This window comes from Bactrocera dorsalis, chromosome 2 (assembly GCF_023373825.1).
Source record: "Bactrocera dorsalis isolate Fly_Bdor chromosome 2, ASM2337382v1, whole genome shotgun sequence".
In the NCBI taxonomy this organism is placed as follows: Eukaryota; Metazoa; Arthropoda; class Insecta; order Diptera; family Tephritidae; genus Bactrocera; species Bactrocera dorsalis.
Genome location: NC_064304.1, coordinates 103,338,628 through 103,353,087, shown reverse-complemented (window position 1 = coordinate 103,353,087; position 14,460 = coordinate 103,338,628). Strand labels below are relative to the sequence as shown.

The window sequence follows — 14,460 nt, the reverse complement described above, 5'->3', positions numbered from 1 at the left end:
TCAAACCACCACCCATTGCAGGCGAAGAGTTCAAGTTGCCGCGAGAAACGAGAGTGACCCTCGAGCAGCTTCGTTCTGGACGCTGTAGTAGGTTAAACTGCTACTTAACCAGAATAGACCCTAACATATCAAGTATATGTCCTGCCAAGCCTATTCTTCTGACACCCTTCTCTCTTTGGTCCATTTAAAGCCCACTCAATCGATTGATTTCCTATATAAATCTCCATAACCAACTACTCACCTCCGCATGCTGCGTTGCCGGAGTGAAGTATGGATCTTTATCGTTGCTGTTGTTTATGTTTACAGTTAACGTAGTTGTGCCCGAAAGACTTGGGGTACCCAAATCGGTTGCGAGTACTTCGATGTGGTAGGTATTGCGACGGTCATAATCCAGTTTGCGCGAAACAAAAACATCGCCGGTACGCTCATCAATGCGGAAATCATTGAAGCTGCCATGCTCAATGCGGTATCTACAATGGAAATGAAAAGTATGAAAGTCAGAATGCTTGAAGCTGAAGGTTAATTAAATAAAATTCATACAAAATTTGAATAGACGACAACATTAAGTGGTTGGAAGGCACGTACCACAGAGAAATCTAAATGTTTATGCCTTTAATCTTGCTTGCTTTCACATTAAGACATTTTGATTACGGTTATATCGTCGGTTTACCCACCTGATCTCCGCATTTATGCCCGAATCTAAATCCTCAGCTTGCAGCTTCTCGACACTGGTGCCGATTTCCGAATTCTCCTCCACCACTGCCGAATATTCCGCGGCAAGGAAGCGCGGCGCATGATTATTCACATCACGTACCGTTATATTCACACCACAATTTGTAGTGAAAACGCCATCATTCGCCTCGACGGCGAACACCAAATAATCGCGCTTCAGGTAAGTCACATCCAGTGTTGCATTCGGACGTACCGTTATCTGGCCCGTACGCCGATCGATGGCGAAAACACTTGTGATTTGCTCATCACCAATAATGCGATAGGTTATGTCCGAAATGGTGTCAGCATCGCGCGCCTTCACCACCAACGGCGAATCGAACACGTGTGCACCTTCATCAACAGCGGCGCGATACAACGGACTCTCACATACCGGTGGCGAATCATTGGCATCGGTTACTGAAATACGCAGCGGCACCACCGATGTTTGGCCTTGACCGCCGTCGTCGGTTGCCTACACATAAGAATGGGGCGAAATAAGTGAAAACGAAATTAAATTCAAAGCATACGTTCACAAGACAAACTTGAAATTTCAAATCGAAGTCACATAATTGCAAATGAATTTCAAATAAGAACCACAAACTTGCAACCCAACTTGTATGTATGGAAGTCAGTCGTGGCAACAATAACAATAGCAACAACAAATTAAAACGCTATAAACATAATAATAGCAGCAGCAGCAACAACAACGCGTGCTGAGCTCGTCACTCACTTTGTATGACAGAAAGTACGTGGTCTCCGTTTCATAGTCAAGGCACGTACGCGGCACCTCAGCTCGTCGGACCATCTCAGCTTGGCTTGTCGGCGTTGTGGGGCGGACAGTGGCTGTTGCGCTGTTTTCCAACATTGTCGGCAAATGGGTGGGCACCACTGCTGTTGGCGCTGTAGCTGCTGTTTCGCTAATGACATCGTTAATGCTGCTGCGTGCTTCCGATTGTGTAACGACTTTATACTCTACCGTTGGTTCTGTATTGATATCGAGCGCATTAAAAAGTGCAGCACTGGGCTGTTCATTATCCTCCTCCTCCGTCGATGTTGTGGCGGACGATGGCATTTGACTGTAGTTATCCATATTGGCGAGCGATAAGAGCGATGCGTAATCTGTCGTATCGGTTTGCGTGTGCAATTGACGTCGCTGCCGACCAGCACGTCCATCTGCACCGACAGCCACCGTTGCTTGGCAATCGGCTAATGTTATTACACCAGTTTGTTCATTGACGTGAAAGAGTTCAGCACCGGTGCCCGATAGACTATAACGTATACCCGCATCACCATATTGACCCGAATCGACATCTTTCGCTGTGATGGTGGTAACATATTGACCGGGTGCAGCCGCTTCCGATATGCTTGCCGAATATGATTCATGCTCGAACATTGGCTTATTATCGTTGGCATCCAACACGGTTATGGTAATGGTGGCTGTGGAGGATAATTTTGGTTTCGTGTCTGTCTCTTCGGCAATGACGAGCACAATAAATTTACGTTGATTGGGATTTTCATAGTCCAGTGTGCCGTTGCCGACGCGTATGTTAACTTGTGAGAAACCATTTACATACTTCGGTTCCACCTCAAATACGCCGGATACATCATCCAAGCGTAACGAGAATTTCGAATTGATGCCAACATCATGATCTGTCACATTCATGTCGAGCGCGAGTGGCGTACCGGGTGCTGTGTTCTCTTGCAGTGAAACTTCATATTCTTTCTTATTGAAGGTAGGTGGTGAATCGTTCACATCACGTATGGTTATGGTGGCCTGAGCGGTGGTACTCGTCAGTGCGTCACTGCTGGCGGTGCCATTGACGAGTTCACGGGCCTGAAATAATAAAATAAAACAAGAAAGAGAGCGTGAGAAAGGTGGCTGGAAACCATTTTAATTCAAGACAGACAAATATTTTGACGTGTGACTACGTTCGAGATTCTACTCGAGCATAAAGGGACCATTCGCTCAGAAGAGGGAAAATTGGCGTTGAAATATTCAGGCGACTAAATATTTTTTGAGTAAAGTAATTTTGCTTTTGAGCACATGTTTAACTTTTTGCACGATATTTTTGGGTTAGTGGTTTGAAAAAACAAGCCTTAATAAAAACTGGTTCTATTCCGGCTATGTACAAAGATCTGACGATGGTGGGAACCCGTCTATAGTGTTGGTGAATGGCTGAGTCAATTTGAATAAATAGATGGGTTAGGTTTAGGTTCGGGGTCGATTCTCGCGATCTCGGGGACAGTTGAAACACCTGTCCTTTGTGATTTCAAACACTTTGTAGTGTAGATCAAGAACTCTCAAAAATTTTTTCGAGTCAATCCTTCCGACTCAAAGAAGGTATGGCATTCCAAATGCCTGAGAAAAGCTCAGTCTAGCAAAAGCTGGACAATCAAGGAAAAAGTGTCAAGGTGTTTCCTCATCGCCTTAATGTAGTTAACTTTGATAAATTTCGTTTGGGTTCAGTGAGTTCTGGCGAAACCCAATCACCACAGAAATTCAATACATAAAATTTATTAAGATAAGTTATCATTTGTAGCATTCAATATCAAGTTCTGGCACCAAACACTATAATTCTGTCATAGGTAGGCTTCTTCTTTACTGGCGTAGAAACTGCTTACGCGGTTATAGCCGATAGGTAAGCTTAGGGTTGCAGAATTCTCTACAAAGCAGTAATATTCGATTTGAGACATCATGAACCATCGAGATAAAAGAGTTGTTTGAATCACAGCTAAGGACTTACCTTCGTGTTCCTTATTTATATTCCGAACACAATTATCGATTGATTTTATATTTCTATTTATAGAAATACGACTTACCCTAACAGTGAGTGTTATCAGGCCGGTGCTATCGGGTAGTGCTTCGCGATCTAAAGGTTTGGCTGTACGTAGTTCACCACTTTTCTCATCTAGTAAGAAATAGTCCATAGGATCTAAAAAAGTTAATAACAAAAATTAGAATTTTAGTAAAAATATTAGAGAAATTAAGTAAAAAAATGTATACATATTATTTTAATGGAAAGATACAAGCTGTAGAGGCTCAAAACCTTTTGAGAAAAAGTTTATACAGGAACTACATAACCATTTCTATTATATATGAAAGGAATACAGAGATCTGCATGTATTTTTTGTTTGAATAATGCGTCTGAGAAAAAGATATCCATGAGGAATTCAACACAACATTTTAATTCCCCGGTAGAAAAGAATGGATCAATGGTTCCGTGGTCGACAATTTTAATGCGAAGTCTATATATTCACCGACAGAGCAAAAGGTAATCCATATGCAAACTAACTGACTACAATTAAGTAATTTAGTTCGAAGTTGTGGGTAGAACAGAAGATGTCAAGTGGGCTTCTGCTTTAACCAGCAAGTTCATTAATCTTCTAGTGGACAATCAAGCGACAATTGAGGCTATTTGTAGAGCCCATACTACGTCTCATTGCGTTAGGTTATGCATGGAGAAAATAATTAGACTCTTTATAGCAAACCATGTAAATATCATCTGGGTGTCCAGTCTTAGAGGAATAGAAGGAAACGGAAAGACGGACGTGTTTGTATGTAAACAAAATTGCCGCATTTAGGACGAAGAGCAATCTGAAGAAATTCTAGAGCTGTCATTTCATCCAGAAAATATAACAATTTGGTATGGTTTGTGGGCCGGTGAAATCATCGGTCTATGGTTCTTCAAAAATGATGCCGGTGAGAACGTAACCGTCAAAGACCACCATTATCGCGTCATGCTAACCGACTATTTGATGCCTGAAATTGAAGTTCGTTATCTTGGCGACATTTGGCGTCAACAAGACGGTGCTACTTCCTACACATCGCATTAATTAACAGATTTATTGTGAGCATTTTCGGTGAGCAGATAATTTCACGTTTTGAGCCGGTCGATTGGCCACCAAGATCGTGTGATATCACACCATTATACTTTTTTCTGTGGAGAAATGTAAAGTCTAAAGTCTGTGCGGACAATCGCGATTCGATTCAGACCTTGGAGCAAAACATCGCGAAAAAAGCTTGCCATTCGCCACTTACCAGTCGAAATGCTCGAACGAGTCATCGAAAATTGGACTCAACAAATGGACCATCAGAGACGTAGCCGCGGCCAACATTTGAAAGAGATAATCTTCAAAAAATGAATGCCAAAGAATGTTCTTTCGAATGATAATAAACATGTTTCATTAAATTTGAATTTTCTGAATTTTTTCTATAAAAAAGTAGGGAACCTTTATAACGATCCAATTACTCGCTACTTAAAAACACCAAAACCCTTTTTGACTTCTCTGCCGAGCAACCAAGAACTACCTTTAACGTTCCATCGATATTAAGTCTCTAGCATAACATCTTGTCCAGGCAAACCCTATATTTGAATAACTGTCAGGGGGAGTTGAGTAGACTTAAGTGATAATAGTCAGTAAGACTTGCGGATATTTATTAAATTGCAAAAAAATATCTTCAAATTTCACAGGCTATCTATTGTTTCGGCCAGTTATGTAAGTAGACAAATAATTTATGTATAAAAGAGTAATTGTGCTCATAAATGAGCATTGTTTCGTACACTTGTATCCTTTTATTGCATTACGTGTATGTGTGTATTCGTAATGAATCTCCCTTTCAGCGCTCAATAACTTATCAGATAATTGCGTAAAATGCCGCCGCCATTAATCAACTTAATTATTGCACTTACTCGTTAACAAATCGTAAACGATTTTCCTCGGTTCGCCTGTGTCGCCGTCGCGCGCCTGCACCTTCAGCACCAACGTACCAATGGGACTATCCTCATCGATGACCGCCGACAAGGAGCCCTGAAATACAGGCGGCTTATCCTGGACATCCTTGACACGGACTTCGAAATTCGTTTGTGATTTATGTACGCCATCCTAACGAAGGCCGAAGCATAAAAGTAAAGAAATTGCACAGAAAATAAATGTAAAAGAAAAAGAAAAGCAATAACAACAACAAAGCAATACAATGATAAATAAGCAGATAAGTCAAAATGACAAGCACAAAGGGATGTGCCGAGTAGTTGCAAAGGAGAAATGTTGTTAACAACTTAATTGCTTATTAAAAAGTCGCCAATTTGGTAATTGTATAAAGTCACCCGCTATGTTAAGCCGCCTACCGAACATTTCCTTTCCCCATTTCCTCTCGGTACTTACCGTCGCTTCAATTTGAAAGTGATAAATCATGCGTTGATTATAATTCAGCGTGTCATTCAGCACAACGGCCGCCTTTAAGACGGTTGGCTCACGCGATAATGGCTCCAAACGGAATCTGTGTGTGCGGACGACATGAGAAGACATTTAAGTAGTGCAAAGTGATTGTTGAATTTTTATTAAAAGTAAACAAGACATAAAGTCATTTGTGTGTAATGTTTTCTTTAGTACGAAATACTTACTTGTTGCACGCCTCTGGACTCTGTTCTTGCGGCAGACATTTAAGGTCGAGACTCTCGCCGATGGTATCGCGGTCTGTTACGAGTATTTGATTGAAGATGGTTGTGCCGATGGCGGCGTCCTCGTTCACATCTGTCTCGTATGGCGTCTGAGAGGAAGAGAATTGCAAAATATATGTATTTGGTCAATTGAATTTCATTGGAATGCCTCAAATGAGTGCAGGGTTTTCGTCCAATGTTGTTAAGTAGTAAGAATATGCGGTAAGCTTTTCACAAAAAAATTTCCCACAAACAATGAGACGTAAAGTAGACTAACTCTTAGAGTATTTGAGAGAACTGTTCTCCGTAAAGCCTTTGAAAACGTCCGCAAGAGCTCTTCACAAAAATTTTTCCCACAAAAGCCTTAAGAATTGTAAGTTTATAAAATATAGGCCATAATACTCTAACTGTAGTCTATAAGTAACTAGGGATCAGGTGTTCAAGCGCTTGCTGTTCTAGAGAACTGTTTTCTCTTTGGAATCATTCGAGTGAGCGATGAGCATCTAAGAACTGTATGAGCTCTACGTTGAGACGGATATATTTAGGAGCATAAAAATCCAACGAATGCACTGGTTAGGTCGAGTTCTAGTGAAAAGCTCATTCGATTTGACACCCATGGTGGAGAATGGTACCAAGGGTCCTACGCAACCAATGAAATGACCAAGTGCATAGCGACCAGTCTGCACTTGGGATGAACAAATGACGTTACTTTGCCAAACACACAGTTCTAGAGCCAAACAAGAAGATGGAGAAAAAATCTGGCGTTCAATTACCGAGAGCACTCCGATGTTGGAAAATCTCTACTAGCCTGATTAAAAACCAAAAACTTTTGAAAATTTGCGAGGCTATTTCACTGATTTGAGGTGAAACTCTCTAGAATAGTTGTCCTAATCTGAATATTTTAGATAACGATATTCCAAGCAACACCGAATTTCATAAGAGCTTCTATTGCGGGATGTTTTGTCATAGCGTTTGGGACTACGGGATCTTAGAAGAAATTTTCAGTTAGTTAGACGAAGTCTTTCCCCATAAAAATATATCCTTTAATCAAGAATTATGCTCCAGCTGCACAACTTACGTTCTGAAATTCTGGTGGATTATCATTTTCGTCCAGCACAATAATAGTGATTGGCACTTGTACGATATTATCCTGTTCGGATTCGCCATCGGGATTGACACGATCACGTATCGTGACATAAAACAGCAGACTGTCTTTTTCTTCGCGATCTAAAGGTTTTATTAATTTTATAACGCCCGTTATGGGGTCCACTTCAAAGTGTTCCGAACCGATGGCACCAAAAGTCACATTACTACCCTCCGGATCGTAGCCCTGCAATTGAGCGACAACTGTGCCAACAGCTGCATTCTCCTCCAATACAATGTTGTTGAGTACTTGAGTGAAGACAGGCGGCCGATTTGTTTCAGCTGCGAATGAAGACAATGTGATAAAGAGTTATAAAAAAGTGTAATTAGTTTCGACAGCGAAAAGAGTGATCAAGGTAAATGAGTGCGACGTGTTTCATGGTGCACAGTGTAAATGCTACTTACAGCTGATTAACGGTACAATGCTGATAAGCGCAAACGCGAACAGCTGATAGTGTGTGTGCAACAATTTATGTCTGGGCATGGTGTAGGTGCTGTAAAAAAAAGAGGACGTGACAGTTAGGTTAAACATTGTGTAAAATATTAAATGAAATACACTATATATGAATTACATATCTTGGTATAATGATAATACTGAAATTTAAGAAAAGTCATAAAATTTGTTTCAAGGGTTTGCTCTAATATATTTATATGACGAAATTATTTATGCTGTAAGCACTGGAGCGTTAATCCCTTATGAAGTCCAGCATGTAACATATAAGTGCAGTGTGAAGCCGATAATCGAGGTAATTCGAAAAGATTGAAGTAGAAATGTGTTGTCAACAGAGAAAAACTTTAGAAAGCCAAAGCGAAAAAATTTCAAACCAAAAGGAGTTAGATCCTTTGGTTATGCAGGGTTTCTGGCGGTTACAGATATCCAAAAGATCCTCTATTTGCTGATTCTGTCATTTAGATTGAGATAATGGAGAATCTCACTAGCTCCGTGCGATAAATTTAGATTACATAAGTCTATAGAGGGATCTACGCATATCAACGATTTCAAAAAACCCTTCAGAAAAAACAGTATTTTGGTTAACGGCTGCTGGTAACTATGCGTTGGTTTCAAAATGATGCGGCAAACATTGGTTAAGTTAGGTTAAGTTAGTCTGGTAGGCTCATGAACCATGCATAGACCAGTTTTGGTTCTTAGCGGTGTCAGATGGAATGTCCTTACTTAGGTCTTGAGGAATAGTCAGTTCTAAGGATGCCCGCGCTTGACTTAAAATTTCAATGGGTTCAGAGCCCTCATGAACGAAACTTCTTCTAGTGTTTCATACCAAGAGACCCCAAATGTTTGAAGCGTTGCCTTGCTAGTGCGGGACAAGTACCATTAAAGATGTCGAATTTATTCCTTGGTGCCTTGCTCTTGACAATTCCTGCAGTCATCTAGATCTATCAGACCCATACCTCCTCCTTTTCTACCAAGATTGAAAAGGAACTTTGTGTTTTTTTGATCTACTGCTTTGCAGATTTTCTTTGCAGTTTTACATTCTGTAAAATCACAAAAACGAAATTAAACCTTTCTCGCCATACTCTTGTCAAAATCGTCGTAAAGACAATGCTTGGGTTAACTAATGTAGGTCAACTGCCAAGATGTTGATTTTGGAATTGCGTGCTGATGTATTAGTTGCTACTTCTGTGGCTATCCCAATAGGAAAGACCTCTGCTTAAAATATAATATACTGCAGTGGTGCCGCAACTTTAAAGGTTGCCTTATGGGTAACTCTGGACAGTATATCCCCGCACCAACTCAGTCTTCCATTTTCGATCCATTCGTATAAATGTTCTATGTGTATGTGCGAGGCTAACGTACCTCTATGCCAACCAGTTTTTTCTTTGTTTACTCTGAACTGGTTTGATGAAAAACTCACAAAGAATTGTCGCAGTATGCAACGGTGCATTATCGTGGTGCAAAAACTAACAGTTGCCGGACCATCCCTCTTTTTACGAATAGCTTCACGCCAACGACGCATAACACTCAAATGGTATTCCTTGTTGACAGTTTGACCTGTCGAAAGGAATTCGGAGTGCACCACACCTCGATAATCGAAGAAAACTGTCAATACAATCTTGATTTTTGACCTGCTTTGTTGTGGTTTTTTCAGCTTCGGCTCACCTTAGCCACGATATCCGATTGATCGTCTGCTTCCGGGTTGTATAAATGGATTCAAGACTGATCGCCAGTAATAACACGTTTCATAAGATCCCGATAGTCGGAAAAAATTGTTTCACAGGCTTTAACACGACGGACGCTATTTTTCGCAAAAATTTGGTGATTTTGGAACAATCGGACATTAATTTTTCTTAAGACCAATTGATCTTTCGAAATGGTTTTCACGGATCCTTCCGATATTCTAAAGATCCCAGTAAGATCTCTGTTTGTTAATCGTCGATTCTCAAGCACTGATTCCTTTATCCTTTTGACGAGTTGATTGCCGTTGACGTGGGTCGTCGTCAACACGTTCTCAACCCTTTTTGAATAATTTTTACCAATCAAAAATACTTCTTTGCGACAAACAATTATCACCGAAGGCGTTTTACAACATTCTGAACGTTTCGGCTCAAAGCCTTGTGAGGCGATCAGTTCCAATAGACCCCATGCAACGTCGGTCTATGGATGTAACAAAAAATACAGACTTTACAACCAAATATTAGTGAATCGAATAGGTTTACTATATATAATTTTAATTTTTTATTATTTTTCGATTTTATAGTTAAAACCTATTTTCATGAACGCGGCTGTATGTGTAATACTATAACTTATTCTTATCGCTTTATGATTGTAGAGATTTTTCAATGCATTACATTGATATTGGTATTTTTTTTTATTTTTAAACTTTATAGTTTCAATAAAAATCGAGTCTTCCTGGAAAGTGACTACTCATTGCGAGTAAAGTTTGAAAAAGGTTAATGTATTTTTGTTAAGCAAAAATTTTACGAAAGTTAAAAAGTTAATGTGTGTAAATGGAAAATGTCAACAAGCCGCAAAAAAAAAGTAAAACAGAAACAACTAAAATTTAAAGCAAACTCACACACTCACACATGCACACATTTCTTTATAAGCCAATATGCACGCACATGAGCTGAGTGTTTGCTCGTAAACCGCACACATTGGCGCCAAAGAACTTCACGCGAAGCCATCAGCAACCACTGAATTTTTACATTCATAAAACCACTTAAACCTCACCCCGCAAACTTAACAAGCAGCGCCACTTGATTGCAGCCAAGTTCACGCAACTTTGCACGACATTAATTACAGCAATTTGTGCGCGCAGAGGAAGCGGGAGCGAGAGAGAGATAGGCGGGAGAGAGAGAGGGAAATAGAGATTGGGAGAGTGCGCTGGAGTGCTTGCGGCGCCACTAACACTTACACACGCGCCCCACTTGCTATCTCGCACGCCATTTCGCCTATGCGCGCTTACGCTGCTCCTTGCGAGCCGCGAATTTGCAAAGCAAACACAACACAAATATTCGCAAAAAATGCAAAATAGTTTTTCGGCTTTACTGATTTTAAGTAAGCGAACTGCCTGTGGATGCGGATGCGGGCGCGGGTGCGCGCTAATTAATGCCACCGTACAAAAAGGCAGCGTCACAATTGCACTCGCTCGTTTTTAGTCAACCAGTAAGGCGCGTCCCACCGCACCCCACCGACTTTATTGCCACGCTTGCGGCACACAATAGCAATAAGCGCAACAGCCACACTAGCGTGAGCTGCTACTGCTGCCGCATTGCAGGACTAAGCAAAGAAATGCTGCAGCAACAACAAAATTGGCAGCGAGGAAAAAATCGTAAATAAAACGGCTGACGAACGAACTAAAACATCCGCATCGTTAAAGCAGCTGCGCGTGGCACAAAAACGCGGAATGCAAACGCCGCTAGCTGCAATAATAGCAAAAATAACAACAACAGCAGTGGCAGCAGTGGCAATAGCTTCATCAGCGGCATGACAGCGACGGCAGGAAGTCAACTTTTGACGCACTTAAATCAAAACATCAACACTGTAAGCGCCGACACTGGTAGCGGCAGTTGAAAAAAGCTTCGTGCTTGTTTGGTCGAGTGTGTCGGGTGTTCGGCGCTGGAAGGCAGAGGGAGCGTGAAAGGCGCCTGCGAGCAAGTAAGCGTGTAAATGCACTTGAGGATAGTATGCAGCGCGCTGTTGTGCTCCTGCGAGTGAAGATCAACAGCTGCTGCAACAACAAAAACAACAAATAACACCAGTGAAGCGTTGGAGAAAAAGTGGCTGCAAATGAGTGCCAGAGTTGGCAAGGAGATAGGCGTGCGCATGGTGGTGAGGCAGTTGAGTTGTAGTGGCAATAGCTCGCACTTGCAGTTGTCAAGTCGAGTGTGGCAGCTTTTGAAGCGCGTGTTGTGTTGCATGTGTCAAAAAGTAATGTTTACATCAACATTACTGCCAGCGGCAATCAGCAAGTGCGCCCTCAACCCCCTGCTGCCGCCATCAACAGCACCAACACCAACATCCCAGCCAATTAAGGCATCCCACTCTGGCTGTGGTGTTGATGTGGCATCCATATGCGCATTGTGGCATGCAACAAGCGCTGGCTGTCTGTTGTTTTATGCTTTTAGCTTTTGACGTTTTTCCACAAATTTTTGCTTCGCAGCTGTTTTCCGCTTTTTATGCTTATCTGCATTTAAGTTCTTTGCTACAATACACACCCCTCCATTTATGTTGACTGCAGAAATTCGTAAAAAAAAGAAGAAAAACGCGCAGTAGTTTTCCAGGAAATTGGTTTCAGCAAGTACATCATCTAAAATATGCATATTGAGTGCTTAAAAATCGTTTATTTCGCAGAAGAGCAAAGCTGTTTCGGAAGCTTGTCAGCTTTTTCTGTTTAGGTGTACGAATAAGGGTAAGAAGTGATGTGTTATTTTCAAATTAACAATTTTGAGTCCAAACCATTTCATTAAGAAAATGGTAGCATAAATAAAGAGTAAAGCTTTTCTTGTGGCAACCACATGTATGACTTAATTTGAAAAACGTCCAGCCAATGGAAAAAGGTTACTAATAAAGAAACAGATCTTTTATGGAGATATTTATCTTGATTTTCTTTAGTCAGTTTGTATGGCAGCTATATTTTATAGTGGTTCGATTTGAACAATATATTCGGAGATTGTAGCGTTGCCTTGGATTGTAGTAGTTGGATTGATACATACCAAATTTTGTGAAGATATTTTGTTAAATAAAAAATTTCCATACAAAGACTTGATTGTGATAGTTCAGTTTGTAAGGCAGCTATGTATATGTATGTTATAGTGGTCCAATATCGGCGGTTTCTGCAAATGGCCAGCTTCTTGGTAAGAAACGGACAAATGCAAAATTTTAGAGCGATCATGCTGATCATAATATTGTGGGCAAAAAATAGTAAGTCTTTTATATTTAAAATTCGCGCTAAATCCGATTCGTCGAAAAATTAGTTTTTCTAAGTTTGTATGACTATCAGTCATATCTATGCCAAATGACACTTCAAAATAATCATTAGGGTTTAGTATACGCTTGTCTTTTTGAAGTCCATCAAAAGTAATTGGCGATGTTTACGATAAATGAAATTATTCAACACAGAAGTTCCATTAAATTTGGTGTGCGAAATCAAATTTCTGGTTGAGAATGTTAGAAAATGCCTTGTCGCGAGCAAATGTTTTTGATTGGTACAAATTATTCAAAGAGGATCAAGAGCACATTGACGACGAACCATGGCCAGAACGGCCATCAGCATCAACTGATGGACAAGATGTCAATAAAATAAAGGAATTGATGGTTGGGAAAAGACGATTAACAGTCAGAGATCTTACTGGCATCGTTGGAATATCGGAAGGATCAGTGAAAACCATTTTAAAAGATCATTTCGGCGAAAGAAAAGTGAAAGCGCGATTGGTTCCAAAATCACACAATTTTTTTGAAAAATAACGTCTCGTTAATGTCAGTAAAATAATGTTTTTCGACTACCAGTTTGTCATGAAAGGCATTATTACTGGCGATGAGTCTTGGATCTATGCTTACGACGCGGAAACACACGATCAATCGGTCGAACATCATGGCAAAGGTGAGTCTAAGCCGAAACAACAATTTTATATAGTTTAAAATAAAAACAATATTAGATTTATTGAAAATCCTAAGCTGGCTTAACCTTCACGGGTTTACATCCACTTGTGAATTTTTAAATTTCAATTTTTTTTTCTCGTACTTACATATGTATGTATGTATATACATATGTATGTGTATACATTTTCTCAAATTTTTAAGTCGAAATTCAAATTATTACGGTCACTACAGCGTTTCTTGTAGAAAGGTAACAGAGTGTGGAACGGAGCCAGACAGCTGCCTCGTTTTACAAAACGGTTTCCATTCTCAAATGAAGTGTTTTGAAGGTATTTAGTTCCCATTTTTAACGTCATTCTCTATAGCGCTATGGAAGCTTTTTTTGATATCTTGCTATTTTTTTCTACGAGAAACTGTCGGAAAAAGGGCCAAATTCGAAACTTTTTGTTCAAACCGCCGCTATTTTGTCGAATTTCAAAAAAAAAAACAACTCCATAGCGCGATAGCGACTTTCGTACAGATTAATACTGTTTTTGAATTTTTTGAATTTTTTATTTACGGCCGCAATCATAGAACGCCACCTCAAGTAAAAAAAAGCACACGAAAAACGCGTGTTTTCTGACATGCACGTGTTTATAACCCGTTAAGATGAGTAAAGAGTAACCCAATTGTAAAATACAGCAACAATAAATTGTTACTAAAGCCCATGCATTCCAAAATGCAATTAAGAAATAACAAGAATAAATACTTTCTGTTTCACCAAAATATAAAAAAGTCCCCTTTTTTGTACTAAAGAAGAAATTACAGTTATCATTCTCCAAAATGTTAAGCTGTCAAATGTTAAAAAATTAAATGTTAAACCAAAAAACGCCTGAAATCCAAAAAAAAAAGTGCAGCCACATACCTCAATCTTCTTTTTTTAACAGTTAACTGTGATTATTGATATCATAACGAAAGTAACTCGTATTTGATTTCGCTTGAAAATTCAGCGAAAATATCACAATTTTTTTAACAATACCGTTATCACTATTTCCATACGCTGCAGCTTGAAATCTGCGAGTGAAAGCAATTCGCAAAATTGTAAAACAGATATGCTAAACTGCCAACATGCCG

General features: G+C 40.0%; 1 protein-coding gene across 3 annotated transcripts in view; it reads right to left on the bottom strand.

Moving 5' to 3' along the window:
* LOC105232669 (cadherin-87A) overlaps positions 1–14,460 on the bottom strand; it is a 146,902-nt gene that overhangs the window by 11,512 nt on the left and 120,930 nt on the right. For all 3 annotated transcript variants that reach the window (XM_049450550.1, XM_049450552.1, XM_049450551.1), the window contains 9 exons: positions 7,698–7,786; positions 7,228–7,574; positions 6,114–6,259; positions 5,875–5,989; positions 5,403–5,595; positions 3,532–3,644; positions 1,442–2,545; positions 675–1,183; positions 242–470 (listed from right to left, as the gene is read on the bottom strand). In XM_049450550.1, the coding sequence (XP_049306507.1) occupies positions 242–470; positions 675–1,183; positions 1,442–2,545; positions 3,532–3,644; positions 5,403–5,595; positions 5,875–5,989; positions 6,114–6,259; positions 7,228–7,574; positions 7,698–7,776 (2,835 nt within the window). In that variant the 5' untranslated portion in view covers positions 7,777–7,786. The remainder of the gene's footprint in view (positions 1–241; positions 471–674; positions 1,184–1,441; positions 2,546–3,531; positions 3,645–5,402; positions 5,596–5,874; positions 5,990–6,113; positions 6,260–7,227; positions 7,575–7,697; positions 7,787–14,460) is intronic.